The sequence below is a fragment of the Geospiza fortis genome, unplaced genomic scaffold, assembly GCF_000277835.1.
Source record: "Geospiza fortis unplaced genomic scaffold, GeoFor_1.0 scaffold45, whole genome shotgun sequence".
Classification (NCBI taxonomy): domain Eukaryota; kingdom Metazoa; phylum Chordata; class Aves; order Passeriformes; family Thraupidae; genus Geospiza; species Geospiza fortis.
The window spans coordinates 3,455,879-3,479,388 of record NW_005054327.1 but is presented as its reverse complement, the minus strand read 5'-3'; the positions used below and the strand labels follow the sequence as shown (position 1 = coordinate 3,479,388).

Genomic DNA, 23,510 nt, shown 5'->3' with positions numbered 1-23,510 from the left:
GGAAGAATTTGTGATGTTTACAATATTCTAATAGAAGAGTCTAGAATCCCCTTAATTAAGGAGCAAGGCATGTCTGAACAGGTGTTCAGAATTTAAAACACTTGAACATTTTCAAGACTTTTAAAAACGTAGCCTCACTACTAAATCTTTACACTGCACGTCAAAAGTCTCTTGAAAGGATGCCTAAATATTACTTTTCTTTTTTTCTCCTCTCTCTTCTCTCTCTTCCCAAAATACAGCAGAGTATCAGTTCCTGAATTCAGAAGATGATGCTCTTCCTGAGGTCAATACAGGCAATGTGACACACTGCATGACTGACATACCACTGACCTGGCAGGAGCTGGCCATCTGAGCACCACTGCGTCCCAACTGAGGTGGAACTCTGCATAAGGATTCCCTGTTTCCTTCTCTGAATCCCTTACTGTGAGGACAGAGGAGAGATCTCTACTTAAAGCTGGAAAAAGAAGTAGATCAATGAAGAAATTATAATTTGAATGATGGTGCTAAATAGCAATATAGTACTACAGCCAGTTCTCATGCATAGGACATACTCCAAATTCCTTCAAGGCTTTTTTCAGACACTTTCTAGGTCTGATGTAGAATGATACAAAGGTCTGTGCCAAGTCACTGGCTGCTCCTCAGCTTCTACTTCTGGTCAAGCACTATCCTTCAGCACAAGAATTTAATATTCTCCTTTAGGATCTCACTTGGAACTACTACTGGTCTTTATCCAGTTTCTATCTAAATAAGCAACAGATGTAGGGTTCACCACCTGAAATACTGACAAATGCAGCAGATATCTCTGAAGCCTTTGGAAAAGCCAAATGATTTCATCAAATTTAGAAATAGGTGACATTAAGTTAGCAGCAGAAATGTCACTGCTATGTGTACCTCTTCAGTCTCAAAGACAGAAACTGGCCTTTTTCTAACAGCAACTTGAATTGCTAGTTTCAGCCATTGTTCCTTGGAACAAATACCCAAGAATTTCCAGGAGGGAAAAACAAAGTACTTGTCTGCAGTATGACTCATCAGACAGAAACCCAGACTGCATCCACCAATCTAATGCAAACTGAGTAGGGGTAACAGTTCAGAGACCACTATCAGGCACAGCAGCCAATACAAGGCAATATTTCCAGTATACTTTCTTTCTTCCCTCTCCCCCTTTGGCATAGTGAATCCAATGCAAGTTTTAAGATGATGAAGATTTCTTCAGGAACTTGACAAAAGAAAGGGTTTTGAAGTCTCCAAAGAGATTAGGAGGATAGATGTTCGGTAATTTTCACCTGACTGCTACAAGAGAAACAAGAGAACTGAAGACAGGTCACGGATGCTCCGCTCTGTATGCCTTTAACATAAGGATACTGAGCATTACATGCACAAAGTTTTAAAGATTCCTACTATAGAAACCCTCATTGTGTGCATTATATGGCATATGTACATGTCCAAAGACCTAAATCGCATTTCCTTTTATGGCAGGACAATGATTTTTTATTTACTTTAATGGAAAGATGTGACTCTAAGCATGAGATACTAAGGGTGAGATTGAGGTTCACAATAAAGACATCTACATTTAATTATCTATGCTCTCACTGTAGTCAATGGAAATCAGATCTACAGAGCTACTACGCACACCACACCTAAAGCATGTAAGCAGTGGCTGGTTAGTCAAATACCTGTCCATACTCTGTTGATTTCTCTGTTTACACTGACCACAGTGAAAGCACACATCATTCTTCTGACAACACCCAAAACAAGTGACTACAAAATGCAGCTGAGACCAAAGCTTAGGGACTTTATTTGGGAGATAACTGATGAACATTAAATGAGACTTCATTATAACTGAATTGAGATTAGCTCAGCTGGTCAGAGCACAGTGCTAGTAACACCAAGGTTGTGGGTTGGATCCCCACGCAGGCCATTCACTTAAGAGTTGGACATGATCCTTGTGGGTCCCTGCCAACACAGAACATTCTGAGATTCCGTGAATATTCTGTGAACTCTTATCACTGATTTAACAGGAACAGGCTCATCTAGGTTTACAATATCATACTATTTCAATTATTGCATATGTAGTGTTTTACAGAAATAAAGAAATCTTAATGAGGCATCAGTGTAATTCTCATAGATGCAGGGAGAATTAAAGAGACAGAAGTCTTTCAAACTATTATTAAAGCAATGCTAATAACTATGCACACAAGATTTCATGCATTAAATAAATTACTTACACAGTACAAGAGTACTGTTATTGCATCAATATTCAGAGGGTTATAGGGAGTAAGTGCAAAACAAGAGCTCTTCAACTTTATTTGGTCTATATTTGAATTTTCACACTTGCTAGCTACAGAGAGCCAGAAATGTAGCCATTTCTTATGCAGCAGTACAGTAATACACAATCATGTCCTTTGATTACCAGCTTACCTGGAATTAACATCACCATGTCCAAGTTGACCATGCTGCCCATATCCAAATGTGTAAACATCACCATTCTCCATCAAAACCACTGAAAAACAACAAAATATTTTTCTGACATAAACACATGACATGGCACTGCACCAGTCCTGGTTACCCTTCCGAGTAGCAGCTTATGTTTCCCAAGAGATCCAGATCAGATTCCAGAACCCAAAACAACGAGCACCTCTATGCAGGAGTAGAGCTCTGCCATGCAGATGTTTTAAACTGACTCCGAAATTGCTTGCAAGCTCTGATATAACTCATTATATGATACTTATAGCCCGTTTCACTACTGAAGGACAGTAAGATGCCTTTCATTGCTGGAATAAAGGAGGTGATGTGAGGATTTGGGTGGTGATCTTACTTTAGCCTGTAATAAAATAGCATAAAATATGTCAGGGAAGGTTTAGGCTGGATATTGGGAAAAGGTTCTTCACCCAGAAGATACCTGGACACTGCAATAAGCTCCACAGGGAAGCAGTCTCAGAAGTCTGACAGAGTTCAGGAAGTGTTTGGACAATACTCTTAGGCACATGGTGTGATTCTTTGAGATGTGACAAAATGACCCTGCCATGTTTTCAATTTTTAGCACTCCTACATACATCAATTTTAAAAATTGAACACCAAGCAGTGTGACATATGACAACCTTAAAAAAAAATCTCTATTACAATTAACATTGATTCATTTGTTTTTACCTGAATGGTGAAATCCACAACTGACTTGTACAGCTCGCATCTCACAGTCAAAGCGGACAGCCCCTGGTGGATATGTTGTGATTTTGCTGGCATCCTTCTCACCTCTTTCTCCACTTCCATCTATAAACAAGACTTACAATTATATACTATGCATTCTAATAAAGTTATATTAGAAGAATGAATAGAACACAAATAGTAAATAACTCCCCACTCCACCTCTTGTAAGGTAGAAGAGAGAACTCACAGAGTAGCAAAAGAGTTCAAAATGCAGTATCAAAGCAGATGTGGAAGATGACAGAAACTCTATTTTTAAACAATGTTCTATAAAGGTACACACTGGAAAAGATCCTCTAAAGCAGAAACTTGCCAATGAGCAGACAAAAGGAACCAGCAAAACAGAACATGCAAACTTCAGAAGCTTTGCTTAAAAGCCATCACTTTCATTCTTCAGTAAGGCAGCATTAGTAAGTAGGAAACACTGTAGTTAAACTTAACACGCATAGTCTAGTCTACCTTTTCCAGTTACTACTCTTTAAGGAGTTTACTTGACTCCAGCCAAAGAACCCCTGTTTTAAGCAGCTGACAATTACTTAGCTCATTTCTAACAATGCAGACAACTCACCAAGAGCATGTCTGTTTCTGTCTGCTTCTGTGCATTTCTGTGATTTCTTTCAGTAAACACGTAGGAGTTTACTAAGTGTGGGAACTCAGCACATCCCTCCGGATGTCCAGAGCTGCCAAGAACCCTGTCTCGGGGGGCTCGGAGACCCTGGCATGCTGCCTGGAACACCTGGTGGCTTGATTTTGATCCTTCCAGCGAATTGCCAGCTTGGCATGGGGATGTGAAAGCCACACAGGTTTGAATGGTGTAATAATAAAATATTCACAGGGTGAAAATGAAGATTTTAGGATTTTTGGTTTAGGGGTTATCGGGACAAGAGGGAGGAATCAGGGCGTGTCTAGTCCTTCTTCTTTCTTCTTCTTGGTCTCCATTTTCTGCTGTGATGTTGGCACTTTGGGATTGGTTTAGAATAGAAATGCACTGTCTAACATAGGTGATAGGAATTGGGAATTAAAAGTAAATATGATATATGTAGTTTGTAGTATAAAAAGACGACACAACCTCGGGGCGGGGGAGAGTGCTTGTGGTTGCCTTGCTGAGCAGATCTCGGCTGGGCAAAAAGAAAATTTTGTAGATAAGAATTAATAAACAACCTGAAGACCGAAAAGTGAAGAGTCCAGACTCGTTCTTCGAACGCGCGGGCTGCCGCAGAAGCACCCCACACATCTCGGGGCAGAGAACAAAACAGCCGACCCGAGAACTAAGTATGAAGTGCATTATTGATTCCTAAAGTCAAACTGCCTTCGCACTGGACAAAAAGCACTGACGTGCAATGTGTTATTCCTAAATTTCTTGCAAGCTACCATCTTCTCCAGAACTCACTATGTTTCCATCATCTGTTAAACTTTAGTCACTATCTAGCATATAGAAATGACAGAAATACATGAAGCAAGAAATAACTGTACATAGAAGACTGCACCTTCTCTCTGTGCTAAGTCTGAGAACTCCTCTATTAACAAAACTGATACAGGGAAACAGTTGCTTCTCAAAGAATTCAAGGTATTGTTAAATTTAGATCTCTACTTAGAATTTCAACATGTTTTCCTGAATAATCATCAGTGGAAGTCTGAACTTCAAGACTTCATTATTATTATTCCCTCTGTGAAGCATAGTAATTACAGACTTACAAATTTTTTTAAATATAATTCTGCTTTTATACATATTGCTCAAATTTTTCTTTTTATTGGAGAGGAACTGCTACTACAATAAAGTAATTTCACACTTTCATTACATGCGAGTTTTTAAAAATCTTACTGTTCAAAGAATAGAGCTATTTTCTAGTGATGACTTGAGTATAGAAATTACATGAATGTTCATGTAGTTCACATCTGTAAAGAACAGTGTGTATAGGTACTAATGGTTTTGAAGAATTAGGTTTAAAAGCATAGGTAAAGTATCCCTTTGAAACATGCACTACATGCTGGATACATGTGAAATGGAGATGTGGTTAAGAAAACCTGTCTCTCAGAATTGCCATGGCATTTCTGAGGTTGTGTACTACCAGATGACACACAAATTAGAAGAAGTGTCTCTGAAGTCTGTGTGCAGCTTTTTTTTTTTGTATTGGCAACAAAAGCAAATATAAGGAGACAGAATCATCGTTGAACAACAGCCCCCTCAAAATTACAGTTTTCCCCTTAGTCCCATAATTCTGGCTTAAGCAGCTCACAGTATTTTAGTCAAGTTTTACTACTTCTCAAATACAGTACCTTTGAACTTTTTATGCCTACTTTTGCATTGAACTCTATGTGCCAAAGTAATCAGGAGTGGTTCTAGCAGCTGATATTGCCCCAAGAATTATTTATTCAGCAAGCAGACTGCTTACTGCTTCCCAATTTCATACAAGTTTTTCAGATAGGAGCAGAAAAACAGCTGACTGGAAGTCTACTTATGGCCCTTGTATCCCCTCCTCCCTCAGACACTGCTGAATAATAAAAAATATGAGCTCTCCCACTGTGTAAATGCACTTGAATAATCATCTGTCAGAAATACACATGTCCAATAAGAATGTGTCCTGGCTGCATGCACTTCCAATGAAACACACTGGGCATATAGCAACTGCGTCACCTAGGTAGTCACATTAGCAAAATGTAGCAGCAGGCATCTTCTCGTTATGTAACAGCAGCCTATCAAGTGATCTGCAGAAACCTGAAGAGGCACATGTGCACTTCCACCTCACTGTAAGAAAAACATCCTGCTCTAAAGGGCTTAAAAAATCACTAATGAAATGTTGGGGATTCCTGTTATCTCAGCTGATAAATGTGATACTACCATTAAATAAAACTTGATTCTAGATATAGCCCCATTTTCTCCAAGGTTTTAAGTGAAAGCATAACACAGTACTTCCCTTGAGGAAATACTAAGTATTAGTGTGCAAGACGCAGAGACAAGTACCTTCACATGAAACAAGTTTTGCAATTATGTATCTGAGAAATAAATTTATTTTAAAGGACAAAATTTTACAAAGTTGGAGCTTCCAATTTCCAAAGCTAACTTCTCAAAGGTTCTAAGAATGCAGGAATAGAAGCAACTGTCCTTCATACATATCATACTTTGCTCAAGTGTGAAATTTTTAAACTGAAAATGGAATTCCTGTCAGCCTTCTTTGCACGGTTAGTAACTGTCTCAAGAGTTTTGAATTGTTTGAATCTTCAAAACTTGACCAGTACTTGATCATTTCTGTGTGCTCCAACAACATCCTTGCAACTAAAACAGCTAGTCTTGTTTAGGAAAAAAAAGGTCTTTTGACCAAAATACACAAAGCGAAATAGAATATCATTGCTTACTTCTTAGAGCAATATTTCTGGACTACAGTGTTTCTCTGTACTCCATTACATGGCCAATACATATCATATTTTCCAGCAGCACTGGCTAGGAGAACTTACACTTAAGAGATAAGGCTGCAAATAAACTGGGTCATCCTCTTCCCTTCCAATAAACAGTCAGTTTTTTTAAAGAATGTGAGTCCAAAGTGGATGCTGAAAGCTTATTTGCATGTCTCAAGGAACAACTGTAACTAGGGAGATACACATTTGTTTTTCTTCAAACAACTGGGCACTTTTTAATTTCATTAAAAGTAGTATCAAAATAACTGTTCCTGAAAAAGAAGCATAAAAAGCCTATCGAAGCAGAGACTCTTCTTGTTGGATGCATTGGAACCTTTAAGTAGAGCAAGTTAGTACCTCCAGTGTTCTCCTACTGGAGTACCACTGAAGAGCACCTTTGACTCCACCTCTCTGAGAAAGAGGAAAATCTCAAGGAAAAGTACTTTCTGCTGTCAACACAAAGGGGGTGCTCCATTAACAACTTCACAATGATGGGTTTTCATCTCTGATGGGGAAGGAAAGAGAGAGAGAACTGCAAATACAACCTACCAATCCCCACTACCATTCAGAAAATTCTTAATTGCTGAAGACAATTTTCCTCTGCCATTAAACATGCCTAGATGTTCTCTTGGCTCATATTGCTGCCACAAAAACCACTGCTTTCTAGGAACAAAGGAAAAGCTCATTCAGATTCAATAGCAAGTGAAGTAATAAGCTTTAAATGAGACCTCTTCTGGCAAAAAACCCAAACCCAGCACCATTACACAAAGATATGGTAGACCCTTGTTTGGCCAGACCAGAGGAAAAGCATTTTGTTAGCATCCTCCAACAGCAAGGGTGGTGATATTCCATTTCTCAATTACCATGCACCTTTGGAGGAGAGAAAAAGCACTTCTAAAGATGTTAAATACTCCACAGAAAAAATGTGTTAATGGAATATGATTGTGTATTAAAAATCAGACCACATCACATGCCAACAAATCTTGGCTCTGTTCAGCAGCAATCACCCAAATAAAGCATATTGTTTAGCTCACTGGTTAGCCTCAGTGATATCCAACTCTCACAGGGTGTTCTGAGTGCTGCAATTTACAGATTTTATATACAACATTATTTTAACTAATCAGCCCATGTCTGCAGCTTCCTGGCTGTCTACCCTAGGCTGCAGCTGAAATATCTGTAACCAATTTTATAGCTACAGCGCAGGGGCAAAAGGAATATTCTCTGGCTGTGGAAATCATCCATCCTATGAGGGCAGCACAAAAACTAAGTCTGTTGGAATCTTTAGAGGTTGCTACAGAGCTTACTCGAGCTTATAGGTGAAATACAATATGCAGAGTTCACAAGTGGTCTGCATGTACAATAAAGTGATAACAAACTCACATTCTAATTATAAACTCAGTCTTAGATGTAGGTTTTTCATTGTCAGCTGTCTCACTCCAATGAGTGCTTCAAACTACTCTGCCCTTCACACGCTACCTTAGCCAAAAAGTTAAAAAGTAAATTCCAAGTAAGTTTTCTTGAATGTCTGGTAATTTTGTCTCAGTATTTGCAAAATGGTTGACCTATATCTTGTTCCATCCATGCAGGTTCAGCTTCAACTAGCCTTAGTCGTTTTGAGGGTATTTCTTTCATATTCCTTAGAATGTTTACCACTACTTCCACATAGAGGAAAAAGGTGGCATTCAAACTGTTTAATCTTAGCTGACTCAAGAAGCTTAGTCTATTTTTTATTTCTACTCAGTTCATTTCTGCAGTTGAGAAAATTTTAGACTTTCATTAATCCTTTTGATGTCTTAAGTTTTAGTTTTCATATTTTCCATATTCTGTACTGCATTGGTATATACCTCTGAATTTCATATAAAGTGTTAGCAAGTTCTCTTCACGTTCAGTTAGACAAAACAATCCTTTTCCAGCCTGAGAACCAAGCACATCATTGCAGCTTCAGGCCCAAAAAGTATAAACAGCAGTGAATTGAGGGGAGAAAAGTGGGAGGATGGGACTTCAGGACCTGAAGCTTTAATTGGACAATTAACCCCAATATGGAAAAGGACCAAAACTTACAAAAGTGTGAAAACTCGTAACTCAGAGTTCATCTTAAGCAGAGGCACAGCCAGGTTCTTGTACTGCCCAAGGTATCCTTTGAAAGCCTTTTCAATAAATACCTACTTTATTCCTTTAACACTGTCTAGCCTCTGTTCTAGGTATCCTCTCTAGGCATCACTTTTTATTAAGATGCTCAGTTATGGGAATCCACAGGGATTGGAGATGTAGACTGGAAACTCACTACCTCATAAAAGAATAAGGATGAAGCACAAGCTCCTTTTTCTTCTTACTGCCAATCCACTCCATGAATACCAAACATGTCATTCCTAATCCCTTCTATTAATAATTGTGAAAGACACAGAAGACACAGATCTGGAAGAGTATGCTTAATTATGCAGTTTTTGCAGTAACAATGATCTTGATATGCAGACCCTATAAATGTGAAAAGAGTAAATGACAATGGCAAGATTTCTAAAAAACCTGCTGTTTCAATGAAGCTGAAGGAGTTTCCAACTGGACAACCAAACACATGAATTGCACAAGCGACAGACGTGGATTATTATGAAAAAATTCTTTACTCTGAGAGTGATGAGGCACTGCAACACATTGCCCAGAAAAATTAAGGATGCCCCGCCCCCAGAAGTGCTCTAAGCCAGGCTGAATGAGGCTTTGAGCAACCTGATCTAATCGAAGGTGTCCCTGTCCATTGTCAAGGGGCTTGGGACTGGAAAATCTTTAAGGTCCCTTCCAATCCAAACCATTCCATGACTCCATGGTTTGGCAACATGTACAAGTACATATCAAATACACCTTTTATATTAGACAATAATTTTCTGAAGAAGTCCTAAGGAAGCTGTCCACATTCAAGTCTAAATATCATTATCAAGAGAAGTTCTGCAGCTGCAAGCAGAGAAGTGGCAACCAGCAACTTTAGTACCGGCCTTATCAGTACTACCAGCTGAACTAAACATTCCTTGCCCAAAGATCTTGAAGTTCTGGTTGGTGTGAAGAAGACTACTATAGAAGAAAAATCTGAAGGAAGGAGGACAGTCTGGAAAGCATGTTCAAAAATAATTTGCTGATTTCAATTTGATAATGTCCTTTTATCTCTTCTCTATTATTGCTTTTACATTCTTGTTCAAGAAGAGAGGCATGCCTTCTAAGATAAAAAATACACATTATCTTTTTCACAATTCTCACCTTGATTGTTACTTGGATAACAACTCCACCAGTTTTCCTTTTCCCCCTGGAATCTCTTTGAGAAGTTAAGGGGTATTTCTAGTTCTTAGTTGAATTTACGGCTGTCTTTTGAAAAGCAGTCTTCTGAGGAAGAGAAGGGTCTAAAAGTTTACTTAAAACCTCCTTATCTGTTTACCATAAGACACAAAGAACTAAAATAAACTGAGTATTTCCTTCCACATAGCCTTCCTTAAAGTAAATGTTCAGTTCTATAGGGCATATCTGACCAAAGTCTTCCAGCACAACACAGACCTTTATACTGTTCTTACAACTCCAAGAGGCAACATAAGCCTCAAACTGACACTAATGAATACATCTCTTGTAAGGAGATACTTGATCTGAAATGAGTTCCAGCAACTAACACATGCCAAAAAAGCACAGATGTAGGCAGGACAAGCATACTCCTTTATGCACTTGCCTGTGGAGTCAAGGGTTTGCAGTACAACTAGCAGTAGTATCCAGCTCAAGAATAATGCTTATCAGCAAACTGTCATTCACATAACAACACTTAAATTCAGTGTGTGTTCTTTCAGCAGGCAACCTCTCCAGAGAGATTATGATAGGTCATTCTAAGTCCATCAAGTCTTAAAGCTCAGACAACATGCCTTCCAAAGACTGAATGTTATGCAGACTCAAAGTATCAGATTTTGCTTTCATTTCCATAAAGTAAATTTAAGATGATTTCACGATCCAGTATGTTCATAACTCAGTAAGCCCATCACCCACATACACTGAAACTTTATCCCATAAGGCTTCAAACTGATACACAGTTTGTTTGCACACACGCCAAATACAATCAGCAACTTCCACTAATTCAACTGAAATGCCATACTAACTCTTAATATTTAGCTATTCTTTAGAAAAGAGTTGAAGCATTCTGGGTTCACCATTTTAGGAGCTTCCTACTCTGACCAGGTCTCTAACCTTCATTTTATATATTTATCTTCTATATATAATTAATGTATGTACAGACTCATAAATACACAGATATATACAAAAAATACGATCTGATTTTAGAGAGCTCAACTTCAGTAAGTTCAGTTACTAATACACTATCACTTTCTAAGAAACATGTAAGTCATTTATATCTGAAAAAATGGCACACTTTGAAATTGAAGGTATAAGGAACTGGCTTGCCAGACATACAAAAATGTCTGAAACATCAAGACACCTCCATACCTGTACTCTATAAAACCACTTAACTCAAGAATATTGCAGAGAAAAGTGTGTATTTTGATTTTTAGTCTCCCCATTCAAAGTTAGCAAAAAGTAATCTTTAGATTATTTCAAGTATTTCACTCCTAAAAAGGGCTTGTTGAATGGTAATACACCTATGAGAAGATGTATGCCAGAATTATCAAGCCTGGAACTGGTATGTTTAAGTAAACACCCCAAATACACAACACAAAGGACAAAAGCCACAAATGCAGCGCAACAATCTTGAGTCACTCTAACATGTTACGTTTCCTACAGTAAAAATAAAGAACCTTAAAAATGAGACAGCATTAGAAATGAGAGAAGACATACAAAAAGACAGTGCATATTTCAGAAAAAAAAAAGGAAAGAAAAAGATGACATGGACTAATGAACATGTACACTTCTAAAGAAAGGTCAACATTTAAATGCGTTTTCTTTCTCCTCAGGTAACAAGATACTAACAGGAAGAAAAGGCAGAACTCATTTTGTGCAGTTCTTTGAAAAGACAGATGCAGCATTTGGAAGAAGTGACTGGGAGGCTGGACTTATTTCCACCCTAGTCAATAAGGAAGACCAAATACCTTTGTGCTTGTCCCGTTTATGCTTTAGCGGTGCTGGAGAGAGTCTGATTCTGGCTAGAGCCTGTTCTCGATGGTTCATAAAAATAGGACCAGGAATTACAAGGGGGCCTGAGGAGAAACATTTTGCACATGCATAGGAAAGCTCACAAAATGGAAACAGTGTGCAAACAAAATTCAAATTAAAAGCAATGAAAAAAACAAAAAGAATAATAATTATAAACTTGTTCTCTTAAATTCAAAAGACCTTAAAATATAAGAAAGTTGCCATTTCTTGGTAACTCATGTGAAAGACCAATAAACATCCCATAGTGATAGTTTTACCTGAATTTCTAAGTATGGAACTGTACTGCAAGCAATGGAAATATAACATACTCACAACTAGAGCAAAATTTGATAGCAAATACACATTATTGCCTTTAAAAGATAAAAAGAATAATTATCATGCCTTAAATCCTACATATAGCATTCAAAATATTGATTTGGCACAAGATCATAATATAAATGCTAAATTTAAAAACCACCACCACAAACTTGTTTGCAATTACTATATTTAAGATGCAGAGTTATAACTTTGAAAGAAAAAGTTCCATGTTTCATGAAGAAAGTTACTCCATTCATATGACTCTTTTCTTATCTACTTAGTAATTTTGAAATCCATTTATTTTGAAAATATTTTTCAATGTATTTAAAGGTCTTCAAGAGAAGATTTGATTTAAAGAAAGCAATGATATGTCCATTTAATTTTTTTTCCAGATTGCTTTTCCTTTTTAAAAATCTAGACTTAGGCAGTGAGGTACTATGCTTAATTGAGGCTGAGTGTAAGCAGGTAATGGACAAGGAATTTGTTTCTTAAATCTGTATTTCTCCTGTTTTATAGGTTAAGCATGTCACCATGAAATTTTTGAACACTTTTTGTCCTTTCAGAAGTCTCACATTCAACAGAAACCATGAATCAGAAGCAACTAATTCTGCCAAGTGACACTCAGTTCCACAGGTTCCCAAACCCAGCCCCTCCATGAATAGTACACAAAAGCACCCCAAATCAGGCTGTTGTGTTATAAACCGCTTATGCAAAACTTAGAATACAAATATTCCTCCTTTTTTTGCAACTTCATTGATACTCTCATTCTCAGCTGAACTTTATTAAGAAGACAATGTAGGTTAACTTTTAATAAATGCCCATTGTCTCAGGATTTCTGCTGTCAACTTTATACCATCACCTCCTTCACTAACACTAAACAGAATGGATAGACATCTAAGCAAAAGTTAGGCCAAATCTACACAGCTTTAGAACTTTCAGATGAAGAAACTTTCTTCATAGAGAGAAGCTCCCACATTTTAGCATTCACTTAAAAAACAAAATGAAAAATGCTTTAAAAATACACTAGTCTAGCTTAGAGGTTCATACATGTGTTAGGGAATATAGCGGCCCAAAACTTCCTCAGTCATGTTTGGTCTGCACACAGCATAGAATTTTTATTTTTGTTCTATTGTATTCATTTGGACTCTATTCCAGAACAGATCCTCTTACTAATGCAGAGCTCCTTCTCCTAATCAAGGATCATAATTTGCTTTTGATTTACCTTCATCTTGCAGATTCTTCCTTCAATTGCCTTGCTGTTGTGCTCCCCCTTTTCAGTCTCCTCTGAATTCAAACTTCCATTTAACAGATACATTTTTGGTAAACATTACTTTCTGCCAAACCACTTGCTGTGTTTAATATTCTACTTTCGAGAGTTTTGACTTACACAAAAAACTACATCACATTTTGTTTCTTACCAACTGAGGTGATATAGTGAGGAGTATCCTGAGGCACACCAGGAAAAGGCAAAAAGGGGAAGAGATGAATGACAAGCAGATTATGAAAGCTAAAAATGTCTGAAGGACAAATTATACAGAGGAAAGGTGAATGAAGAACACGAGAAAATAAGGCAAAAGCAATGGGACTTACTGGAAAGTTTCTAATGAAATTAAAATCTGAAGAAACAGAGAATGGACAGGACAACACAACACAAGTGAAAGATAGCAAAGTTGCAAAAAGAGATGCAAGGGCTGCAAAGAATGTGGCTTGAAGAGTGTAGATCTAAAATATCTGTGGGTGGCTGACTGATCTCTAGATAACTTAGGCAAACATTCTGAAGCTCCAAAACTGCACAACAGTGCAGGGAACAAGATACAGCCCTGAAGGCAGCCTTTGGCATTTCAGTGCTAAGAGCAATGATAACAAAAGAGAATTTCAGGGGGACAGAAGGAAGTGAAGCACAGTAGAGTGAGCAAAAGAACTACAGGAGATTTGTAAGACAGAGGATGTTTAGTAAGCATAAGAGGCTTACTAAACATGTCCCTAGCACACACCTGCCATTAGTTTCCAAGCTACTCATCTTAATCACACTCCTAGTCAACATGACAATTCTGTGACAATCTAACCTTCTGACCAATGCAGGATTCATCTTTGCTTCTGGATATTCCTATGCACTCTACATTTACCATTGAGTACAGAACTTGAATCCAAAATAAACTTAAATGCAACAGATTGCCATTTGTAACCAAATCCACATAGCACATCTGTTATCTTCTTTGGCTTTTCGTGCATGCTAAATCTGTAAAATTATCATAATAGAATAGGAAACTACAAAAATAAAATAAAAATCTACATTTTGATTGCATTGTGATGTCTGTCTTCTTGGTCATCTGCTGGCAAGATGCCAAGTACCTCTCTCTCCCTTCAAATAACACAGGCAACAAAACACTACAGCAATTCATGGAGACCATGAATTGCTTTCTGCTCACATCTAAGGTTGCCTGAAGGGAGCAAAGTTTAGGTGCTGAGAATATTCTGGTGGAACAATCCAGTCATGCATTAGATACTTCCTTTAACTTGTTAAAATATTTCTGCAGAGTATTATTTGGAAAACTGCTTCAGAAGCCTCTAACATAGGTCTGCATGGGGAATAACAATCTATTACTAGTCTCTACTGTAGAAGATCAAGTGACAGAGATAAGCAAAGAGGAGTCACTGGTAGACTACAGAGCTATTTTAAATCAGTCACTGTATGATGCAAAATGACATTCACTCTCTCCCTTCACAGACTGTTTTTCCATAGCTGAGCTAAGATGCTGAACAGCCCTAGTTGAAATGTCAAGACTAGCTTTCCTTCCTTGGTCCAGACTTTGCAAAAGGGACATTGTTTCACAGGGAATTCAAAGCATTAAAAAAAATCTATTTAACCACAGAAATAATTTCATTTTCTCCAAATAGAATGCATTTATTAAATGATGCCACGGACTTCAGAAAAACGTATACAATTATTTCATCCTACACGCACTTAACATGCTTTGGCGTTCCTGGTCATCTAAGCTCCTGGACACAACTATGAAAGTTTAATGTTTGATTTTATATAACACAGACTTTCATTTCTTCTAGTATCTCACCCTAAACAAATGCTATTTGGCAAGCTGTGATTGCAGGAGACTGAAATCAATTATCTCAAATGCTGACTTCTGCATCTGAACACAGCAGGTTACCTGAAAAAATAGTACATGATGACACATACATACAGAAATTCAGGTTGCAGAGCTAAGTCCTAGGTTGGATCATACCCTCCATTGTAAAAAACGATTTTTGGCTTCTTGAAAGAGAACCAAGCAATTTATGGGGGGGTGTGTTTTTGTTGGTTTTTAGTAATGAAACAGGAAGATAAAACCCTAATATAGGAAATTAGCCATCTTAATAGGTCAACAGGTTGCAAGTTTTGATAAAAATATTTCAGAAAATGGAATTAGAGACAAATGCTTCACTTCAGTTCCACTAGAAGTGGAAAACATTATAGTGAGATAAAGTCCCATCTATAAAGCCTTAAAAGAAACAAAATTTAATATTCTTATGAGGCAGGGCTAACAATTATGGTGCATGTAAAAAAAATAAATCTCTATTTTTCCAACTATGACTAGCAATTTCTCATTAAGGCAAAAACATTAATGGAGAACGTCATGTGCAGGCGCTAAGGTTAATTGCAGTTTGCTTCTCTTGTTCAAAACATTGAAAATAAAGACAGGATACATGTCTCTTCCTGTAGTCTTAAAGCAACATTTAAATTGTACAAATCGGGTGTCAAAGAAAAATTAAAGCCTTTTAAAGGGGAAAAAGAGATGCACACTAGCCAACATAAGCATGCAGGCCAATGTGGGAGTAATTAGAGAATGAGATGGAAGTAAGGTTTATGATAATCTTAATTTTGACCCTTTCTCCCTTCTGAATACTTCACTTCATATGTATTGTTAAATATAAAATATTCATTTCTGTGTATATATACATGAATTAAACCTGCAAATATTAACCAGAACTGTGTCACAGTGTCTACTACAAATCTAATTTCTGAAACTATAATATAAATATTTTTACTTTAAACATCAGTTTTAATAACAATAATTAGCTCTTTCAGAAAGGAATCACAGACACAAGTGCAACAATGTAACTTCATAGAACCATACCTGATGGTCCTTAGGGGCAAAAGCCTACAGCATTCCCTTGAAAGCATTCTTTAAAAGTCATGTGTGAGTCCAATATTGTTTCAAGTGAAAAGGTAAGGGGTTTTGGTTTGCTTAAAGAACATTGAAACAAAAGTAATCCTGAAAGCATCAAAATAAACATTTAACTAAAACCATAAAAGGAAGCTGCACAATTATTTACTAAGTAATATTGCACTAGTACAGACAGTTCTGCTGTGTGTTTAGGTATATGCTGAGCAATGAACAGACAGATTCCAAGCTCAGAGCAGCTTGTGCAGATGTTAAACAGATTTGTATGATACTTAGCCTACCATGGTAAAACTAATCACTGAAGTAACTGAATCAGTTACACTTCAGGAAAATGAAAAAATGCCCAAATCTAGGCAACCTCAGATTATATTGTCTTAAAACAGAACAGCTTGGACTAAAATTAATCAATTTTCTGTGGGTTCTTTGTTGTTGCAAGTAGGATAAGACTGATGAAAATTAATTTTCTTTTTCTGTAAGGGCATCAAAAGCTAAACCTTGCTTAATTACACACCAAATCTGCATCTCAGTGATGATCATCTAGTGAAGCATGAGACCATTTATTATTACTGTACTGAGAATCATACCTGTGTTCTTCAGCTTATTAGTTAAATATAGTTTAAAAAGCTATTTTAACATTCTCATCACCTCTGAAAAAATCCCCCAGAATTATCTTCAAGTGATAAATTGAAATCTTTGACTATTCCAACATCTATTACTTCAAATACCAATCTGAAAAAGTAAAAAGTCTCATGAACAGCTTTCCAGATTAGCTCTCTCAGAAAATGCTAGTCTTAGGTTCATTACATTAATTGCACATGTGGCCCACAGATTTCTGTAGTCCATTAAGGCAATTTAATGCCCCTATGATGAAAAAAATAGTTTCATAGGTAAGAAAAAATAATTAACCATGTTCTGAACATTCTAATATACAAAACTTCCTCACTGCCACAGAAAATAATTAAGAGCAACTATTTCCATATTCATCTCTCATTATTCTCATCAAGCCCCAAACCAGCTTGAAAAACAAAAACCACTTCACCATATGGAAAATCAGCTCCTTCACTTCCCACCAGAAAACCAGAGACAGTGAAGAGCTGAGATAATTCCACCAATAATTATGTTGAGATATTACAATTTAGCATAGAAGCTGTGATGAATACAGCTGGCTTTATTTCTCAGACGGTCATACAACCAACTCAAAAATGTAAAATTGATTTTGAGCCCTCTTCACTGCTTGTCACAGTCACTTGTGTGCAGAAAAGAGCAAAGAACTATAATAAATATTAAGGAACTTAGAAATTTTTTAAATAGTTGATTATCCCAAACAAACACTTTTTACCCACTATTCATTTAAAGGATCTGTTTTTTTCCACTAAAGCAGGATTTTTTTCTTGAATACAGCAACATAAATAACTGATTCAAAAAATAAAAATTATTAGCTGGTTACAGTTCCATCACAAACTATAGTTTGTGACTCATTTCAATGAGAAAAACCAAAGAAATCTTCAGCATAAGCGCTTAAAATTTCTGCAGTTACTTAGTGTGCTGTTGCTGAGCTGCATGTATACAAGTCCCTTACAACAGTGGCAGGCTACTTGGATCCTATGTGAGAAGTGAGCTAATTGCTTATGACAGTAACATTGAACCAGTTCATTGATATTGCAGCTATTAACAACAGCTACTTCTACCCAAAACATTCAAATTCAGAGTTAGCATTTTCAGATGAATGTAAATAAAGATGAGCATTCTTATCTTCTTCAATACAAGAGACCACAAGTGATCTTGTGAAGAAATTAAATGATTGTCACACCTAAAGACATGACTACCACTTTTGCTCTTAATTCAAGTGGACCCCAAGAACGTATTTTTATATCACAGGTCACTGTAAGAGGACTAAATCTGGAGCTCTGAAAAAAGCACAAACAATTAGACAACTTAAAAATCAGTATAATTCCAGCACTTTAGCTCTTACACCTCTCTGCTAAACTTAAGTCCTATTTCAACACATTTGGGTGAGAGGTTTCTTTGTGATTTTTTTGTTTTATTTGTATGACTGTTTTAGGAATGAAATACTCCTGTATTTTTAAAATTTTTCTCTTGTTTACAAGACATTCAAGATTTACTGAAAATATTTGTATTGAATAAAGGTCACCAACAGGAACTTAAAAGTTTGCAGCTATATTCAGTGATGAATCCTATTCTAAACCATCATAAACAATGCATGCTTTGTTTCTTATAAAAGAAGAAAAGACACACATTAGCACACTAAATAATCCAGAAATCAGAATCCTGACAAACTAAACACTGTGTACCTTAAGGAAAGGCCCTAAAGAGCTGGTCCCGACTTTAAATGACTAAACAGCATTTTTAGAAAATTGGAAGTTCTCTCTGGATCTCCAAATAGCTATTTCATTAGCATGGATTTGTTCAGTTCCATATGCACAAATACTAAAAATCTTGGGAAAACTAAACAACAAGTAACCATCTGTTCTTTTAACATAGTTATAACAATGTTTTATCAGACTGCAAAACCTTTTGCACAAAAAGTCTAAGAGATTATTTAAACATTCTCGTTCTCTCATGAAAAGAGCAGCATCATAAGAGTTGTCAAGAACGATGCTACTCTTTGCACCAACTCATTAATGAAAAACTTCAGCATCTGGATGGAGAAGCAAAAAAGCTCTTTGATCTGATTATGCAAATAAAGATTGATTATCAAATCAAATATTCATACTTGATTATATAAAACAAGATCTCTAAGTATTTGTGAAACACTGCTCCCAGCTTTATCACAAGAAGTTATTCTGAACCAAAACAGGAGACTAATCTCCAACCCTTCCAGACTGGCATACCCACTACCTCCCACAGCCACACAGGTATGGGATTTCAATGCTCTTAAGATAGAGAATGTAACACAAATGTGTGCAACAAGCTGGATAACAGTATCTTTTTAGCTACAGTCCATATACAGAATCACAGGATCAACTAGGTTGGAAAAGACCTTTGAGATCAAGTCCAACCTATGACCAAACACCCCCATGTCAACTAGACCATGGTACCAAGTGCCACATTCAGTCTTCCCTTTAAACACCTCCAGGGATAGCGACTCCACCACATCCCTGGGCAGCCCATTCCAATTCCCAACCACCCTTCTGTGAAGAAATTCTTCCAAATATCCAGCCTAAGCCTCCCCTAGTGCAGGATAAGACTGTGTCCTCCTGTCCTGTCACTGGCTGCCTGGGAGAAGAGACCAATGCCCACCTGGCTACAACCTCCTTTCACCCATACATCTATAAAACCAACCATAAGAGTACGTTCCTGCTACTGTTCAAGTGATCTTTTTTTGCTTTTTGAAACAGATGGCATACAGAAGGGATAAGCTGCTCTGGTTCTACTTCTAACCACAGAAATAGAAGCAAATGTAAATTTTTCTCTGCCACTCTTCTTTTTTTCTTTCAACTGAAATTTACCTCCCAGCTCTGTCATCACTGATGGTCTGAACAGCAGCACTTTTCCATAATGCCTGAGCATTTAATTAGGATTCAATAAAAAATTGTTAGCTGCAGCCAACATTTGTCAGCAGTATGCAGCAGCTCTGACATGACCTAAACAAAGGCTTCCTCTTTTTACCTCACAGCTAAAATTAGCCACAAAGATGCAAAGAAAAATAAATATTCCATCCTTTTCCATATGCACAGGCAACTGCAAGATTTCTCTTTCTCGTTGCTCCTTATTTGTGGCTAAAACCAGCAATGTCTTATAAAATGAAATAAAGACACAATTCACATCACAAGATTCACTGGCACAGTCCAGGGACTAATTTGGATTACAAGGCACATTTTGTATTCAAGTAAAACCAGTATCTAATACATAAAAGAAGAAACAAAGTGGTATTTACTAAAACTGCAGGAACTTGAAAGAGCATATGTCCCAGTAAGCTATTCCTCTTCTCAACACACAATCTTAGCAACCACATCATCATGCTCTACAAAAATATCACAGGTTACATCAGTCTAAATTTCTCATATTTAATTTGACAAGACACTAAGGTATTTTAGAACACAGAGTACTGTGAAGTTCTTAATGTAGATTATTGTTTGTGTGGAAAATCAACAATGAGGTAGATAAAACAAGAAAATTTTGAAATGCTGCAATGGTGCTTTGTTTTTTAAATTCAGTCTGTGTCAATACTCTCATGTTATGCAAATACAGAAAAGTTCATTTTATAACAGAAAATTTTGTCTACTATTACAGAACAGAAATGGAATGACTTATGATAGTAATTAGATAATTAATATAATAAGTAAATAGCATGGGACAGGTTTGTAATCCTTTCTTCATATAAATATTTTTTAGGATCTACATTTTAAAAACCAATCATTCAACTAGGAAATGGCAAAAAAAATAAAAACTGACCTGTGAAAGTGATATAAAGTGCTCCTTTCATCATTAAAATTCTGAATCTTATGTGTAGACTTCATTAAACACATAGATTTTCCACCATTTCCTAAAAGCATGCTACATAACAAATTACCTACTTAGGACCTGATTTAGTTTGATCACTGTACAGGCTCACTGGAGGAAGACTATTTTCATTCTTAGAAAACAGACTCAGAAGCTTCTTAAGCTATTCAAGGCCCTTCTCAATAAGTCACTCACCTCTTCCTTCTTCCAATCTATGTCTCCTAATTACACGCTGCCGCTTTTCTTCTTGTCGTAGCTGAAGGTGTTCTTCAATATTAACTCCAGGAACAGGGACAGCTAAATAGATTAAGAAAATAAAATACCTAAAATTATCCTTAGAATTGTTGTGGTGGCAATAAACCCCAAAAGAAGTACAGGAAATGAAAACTGAAAACCTACTTACTAGCTGCTCTTTACATGGCCCTGACAATAAAAAGGATTTGAGTAAATTTGGAGGAGTTCTAAGTTTTATCTCCTAATTTCCTGGTTTTCATGAATCTGACTATTCCATCATCACTAAATAATACTTAGGCATATACATATATGTAGTTATGTGTTGTCACGGTTATCTCCATTTTCCCCTAAAAAGTTTCAGAAAGTATTATTAAACCAAGTCTATATTTTTTATATTTTTAAAAGGTTTTACATGAATTATCCATATTTTAGTTTAACAATATTTAAATACTGATAAAAACTTTATAGAAAATTTTTCAGGGTATCAAAAAGGACAAGAACAAGTCTGTAGTATCAACATTAGTATCGTAACTGCACAGGTCACAATGTGTGTACAGGTGACTACAGCAAGGGTAAACTTAGAACAGATCACTTAACAGAATGATCCCACTTTGATGCATCACCAATAAATAAATCTGTTAAGCAGCATTTTAACAATATGATAGTAAAACTGTCCTGTAACAATAAAGTGTGTGAAAAATGTACTGAGGGAAAAAAAGAGGTGCAGTAAAAATGAGAATTAAAAGCCATTTTGCTAATTTCGTATTACTTACCCAGTAAGAGATCTAAAGGTATCATCTCTTTTACAGCATCAAGGATTCCTCTCTGCCTTGCTTCCTGGCCATCCAGTTCTCTAGCACATGCCTTGCAGCAGCCACACACAGCACAGCCTGACTCACCTGAGCCACAGCCACAGATTCTGCAGCAAACAGAGTTACTTTATCACTATCTTTTATTTTTGTGCATTACTGATGCCTTTGTAATTAAAACATAGATTATTACTTTGTTCTATCTGTGGACATGCAAGTTTTCCTGAGATAAACAGGAAGGACAGCTAGTTTAAATCCTAGCTGCTGTTGCATGGTGCCATACACTGACTGTCCACTGAACTGACTTCTCAATTAATTTTCTTTCTTCAATTTAATGTACACCACATGAAAACATGAACAAGGAAACAATGAGCACACAAAATGCTGAAGAAATAGTAATGGTGACGTAGTGGCTCTCTGCAGCTCAACTAAGTAGTAACAGATAAAGTCAATTTGAACAGCAAGATAAAACTTCCATGAGAGGATGAAGAAAAGTTATTCTGAGTCAGCAGCTCTGTCAAGAGACAGAAATTATATTGGTGCTCACATCCAACAGCTTCTAGTAAAGAACTACATGCTGAAGTAAACGGTCTGTAAAACTAAATCACCTGCAGCCTCAAGCTGTTTACAGAAATTTTAAGCCATTTCTGATTTTAAAAGCACATACTACAATATATTTAGCTATAAAGTTACTTTAGATGGAAACTTTGACTCAGTTCACATTCAGGAAGTGCTTTAGCCATCCAACTCACTGCACCAGCCACAGTCCCGCACAGGCGCTTACCCTCCAGGTACTCTATCAGGGCGGCCGCTGCTAACACAGCTGGCTCCATAGCCCGTGCAATCTCCACATACAGTGCACACCATACACTGCTCCAGCTTCCATTTATGCATGCCTGGAGGACACATCATGGACTTCTCATCTTTTTCATCCAGTTCCTCTTCCAGATCTTCATCCATTGCTGTTGCCATGTTCTCAACTCCAAAACCTAATTAAGATATTGAAATAAGAAATTCTTGCTTTCTGAGGCCAACAGAGAGTGTTCTGGTTACAGAACAGAGGTAAGGACAGGTTGGACAAGGCTCTGAGCAACCTGATCTAGCTGAAGATGCCCCTGTTCATTGTCAGGGGGGTTGCACTGAATGACCTTTTAAAGATCGCTTCCACCTGCAACTATTCTATGTGTGTATGAACTGCTGAAGCTCTGAAGAACATTCACAGATCAGGTTTTAAAAGGGATGACTAGGAATGCCTGACTTGCCTGCTCAGCCAGCACAGAGACATTTTGGAAATTTTTTAATCATGTTGCATGTATTCAAATTTTAGTGTTGGAATTACATTTTACAAAAAATGTTTAGCTTTGTTTTCACTTCTGATATTTGCATGCAAATGAAAAGCTAAAAGAAAAAAATAAAAAATCAAAGTCCCACACCTTTTCCTCCCTGGCTCATAGAGCCCGTGTCTCGTCCACACTGTCCTTTATTATTTACTCCAAATGTCCAAACTTCTCCATTCTTCATTAACACACAGGTGTGAGCTTTGCCCATGGCTACTTGAGTCACAAAATGACCTTTCAAATCTGTTACTAAACCTGTAAGACATAAAACAATTGGGGGAAAAATTGCACTTTCTAGCCAAGAAGGAAACTCAACGATGTAAGACAATTGTTAGTGGATACTGACAATTTTAAAATTTACAGCATGGGAGAAAAACAGATACAAAAAACAAGTGCTAGAATAAAAAGTGAAAGGAGAAGTAGGCCTAGGTCACTTGACCTGCAAAAAATGAAAATCCAAAAGTAAACCTAAA

At 36.9% G+C, this 23,510-nt stretch overlaps 1 protein-coding gene across 1 annotated transcript in view; it reads right to left on the bottom strand.

Moving 5' to 3' along the window:
- MYCBP2 (MYC binding protein 2) overlaps positions 1-23,510 on the bottom strand; it is a 177,247-nt gene that overhangs the window by 102,509 nt on the left and 51,228 nt on the right. Inside the window, exons 15-21 of the mRNA XM_031057093.1 lie at positions 23,134-23,292; positions 22,485-22,689; positions 21,665-21,810; positions 20,853-20,954; positions 11,655-11,762; positions 3,148-3,267; positions 2,419-2,500 (exon numbers count right to left, since the gene is read on the bottom strand). Of these exons, the coding sequence (XP_030912953.1) occupies positions 2,419-2,500; positions 3,148-3,267; positions 11,655-11,762; positions 20,853-20,954; positions 21,665-21,810; positions 22,485-22,689; positions 23,134-23,292 (922 nt within the window). The remainder of the gene's footprint in view (positions 1-2,418; positions 2,501-3,147; positions 3,268-11,654; positions 11,763-20,852; positions 20,955-21,664; positions 21,811-22,484; positions 22,690-23,133; positions 23,293-23,510) is intronic.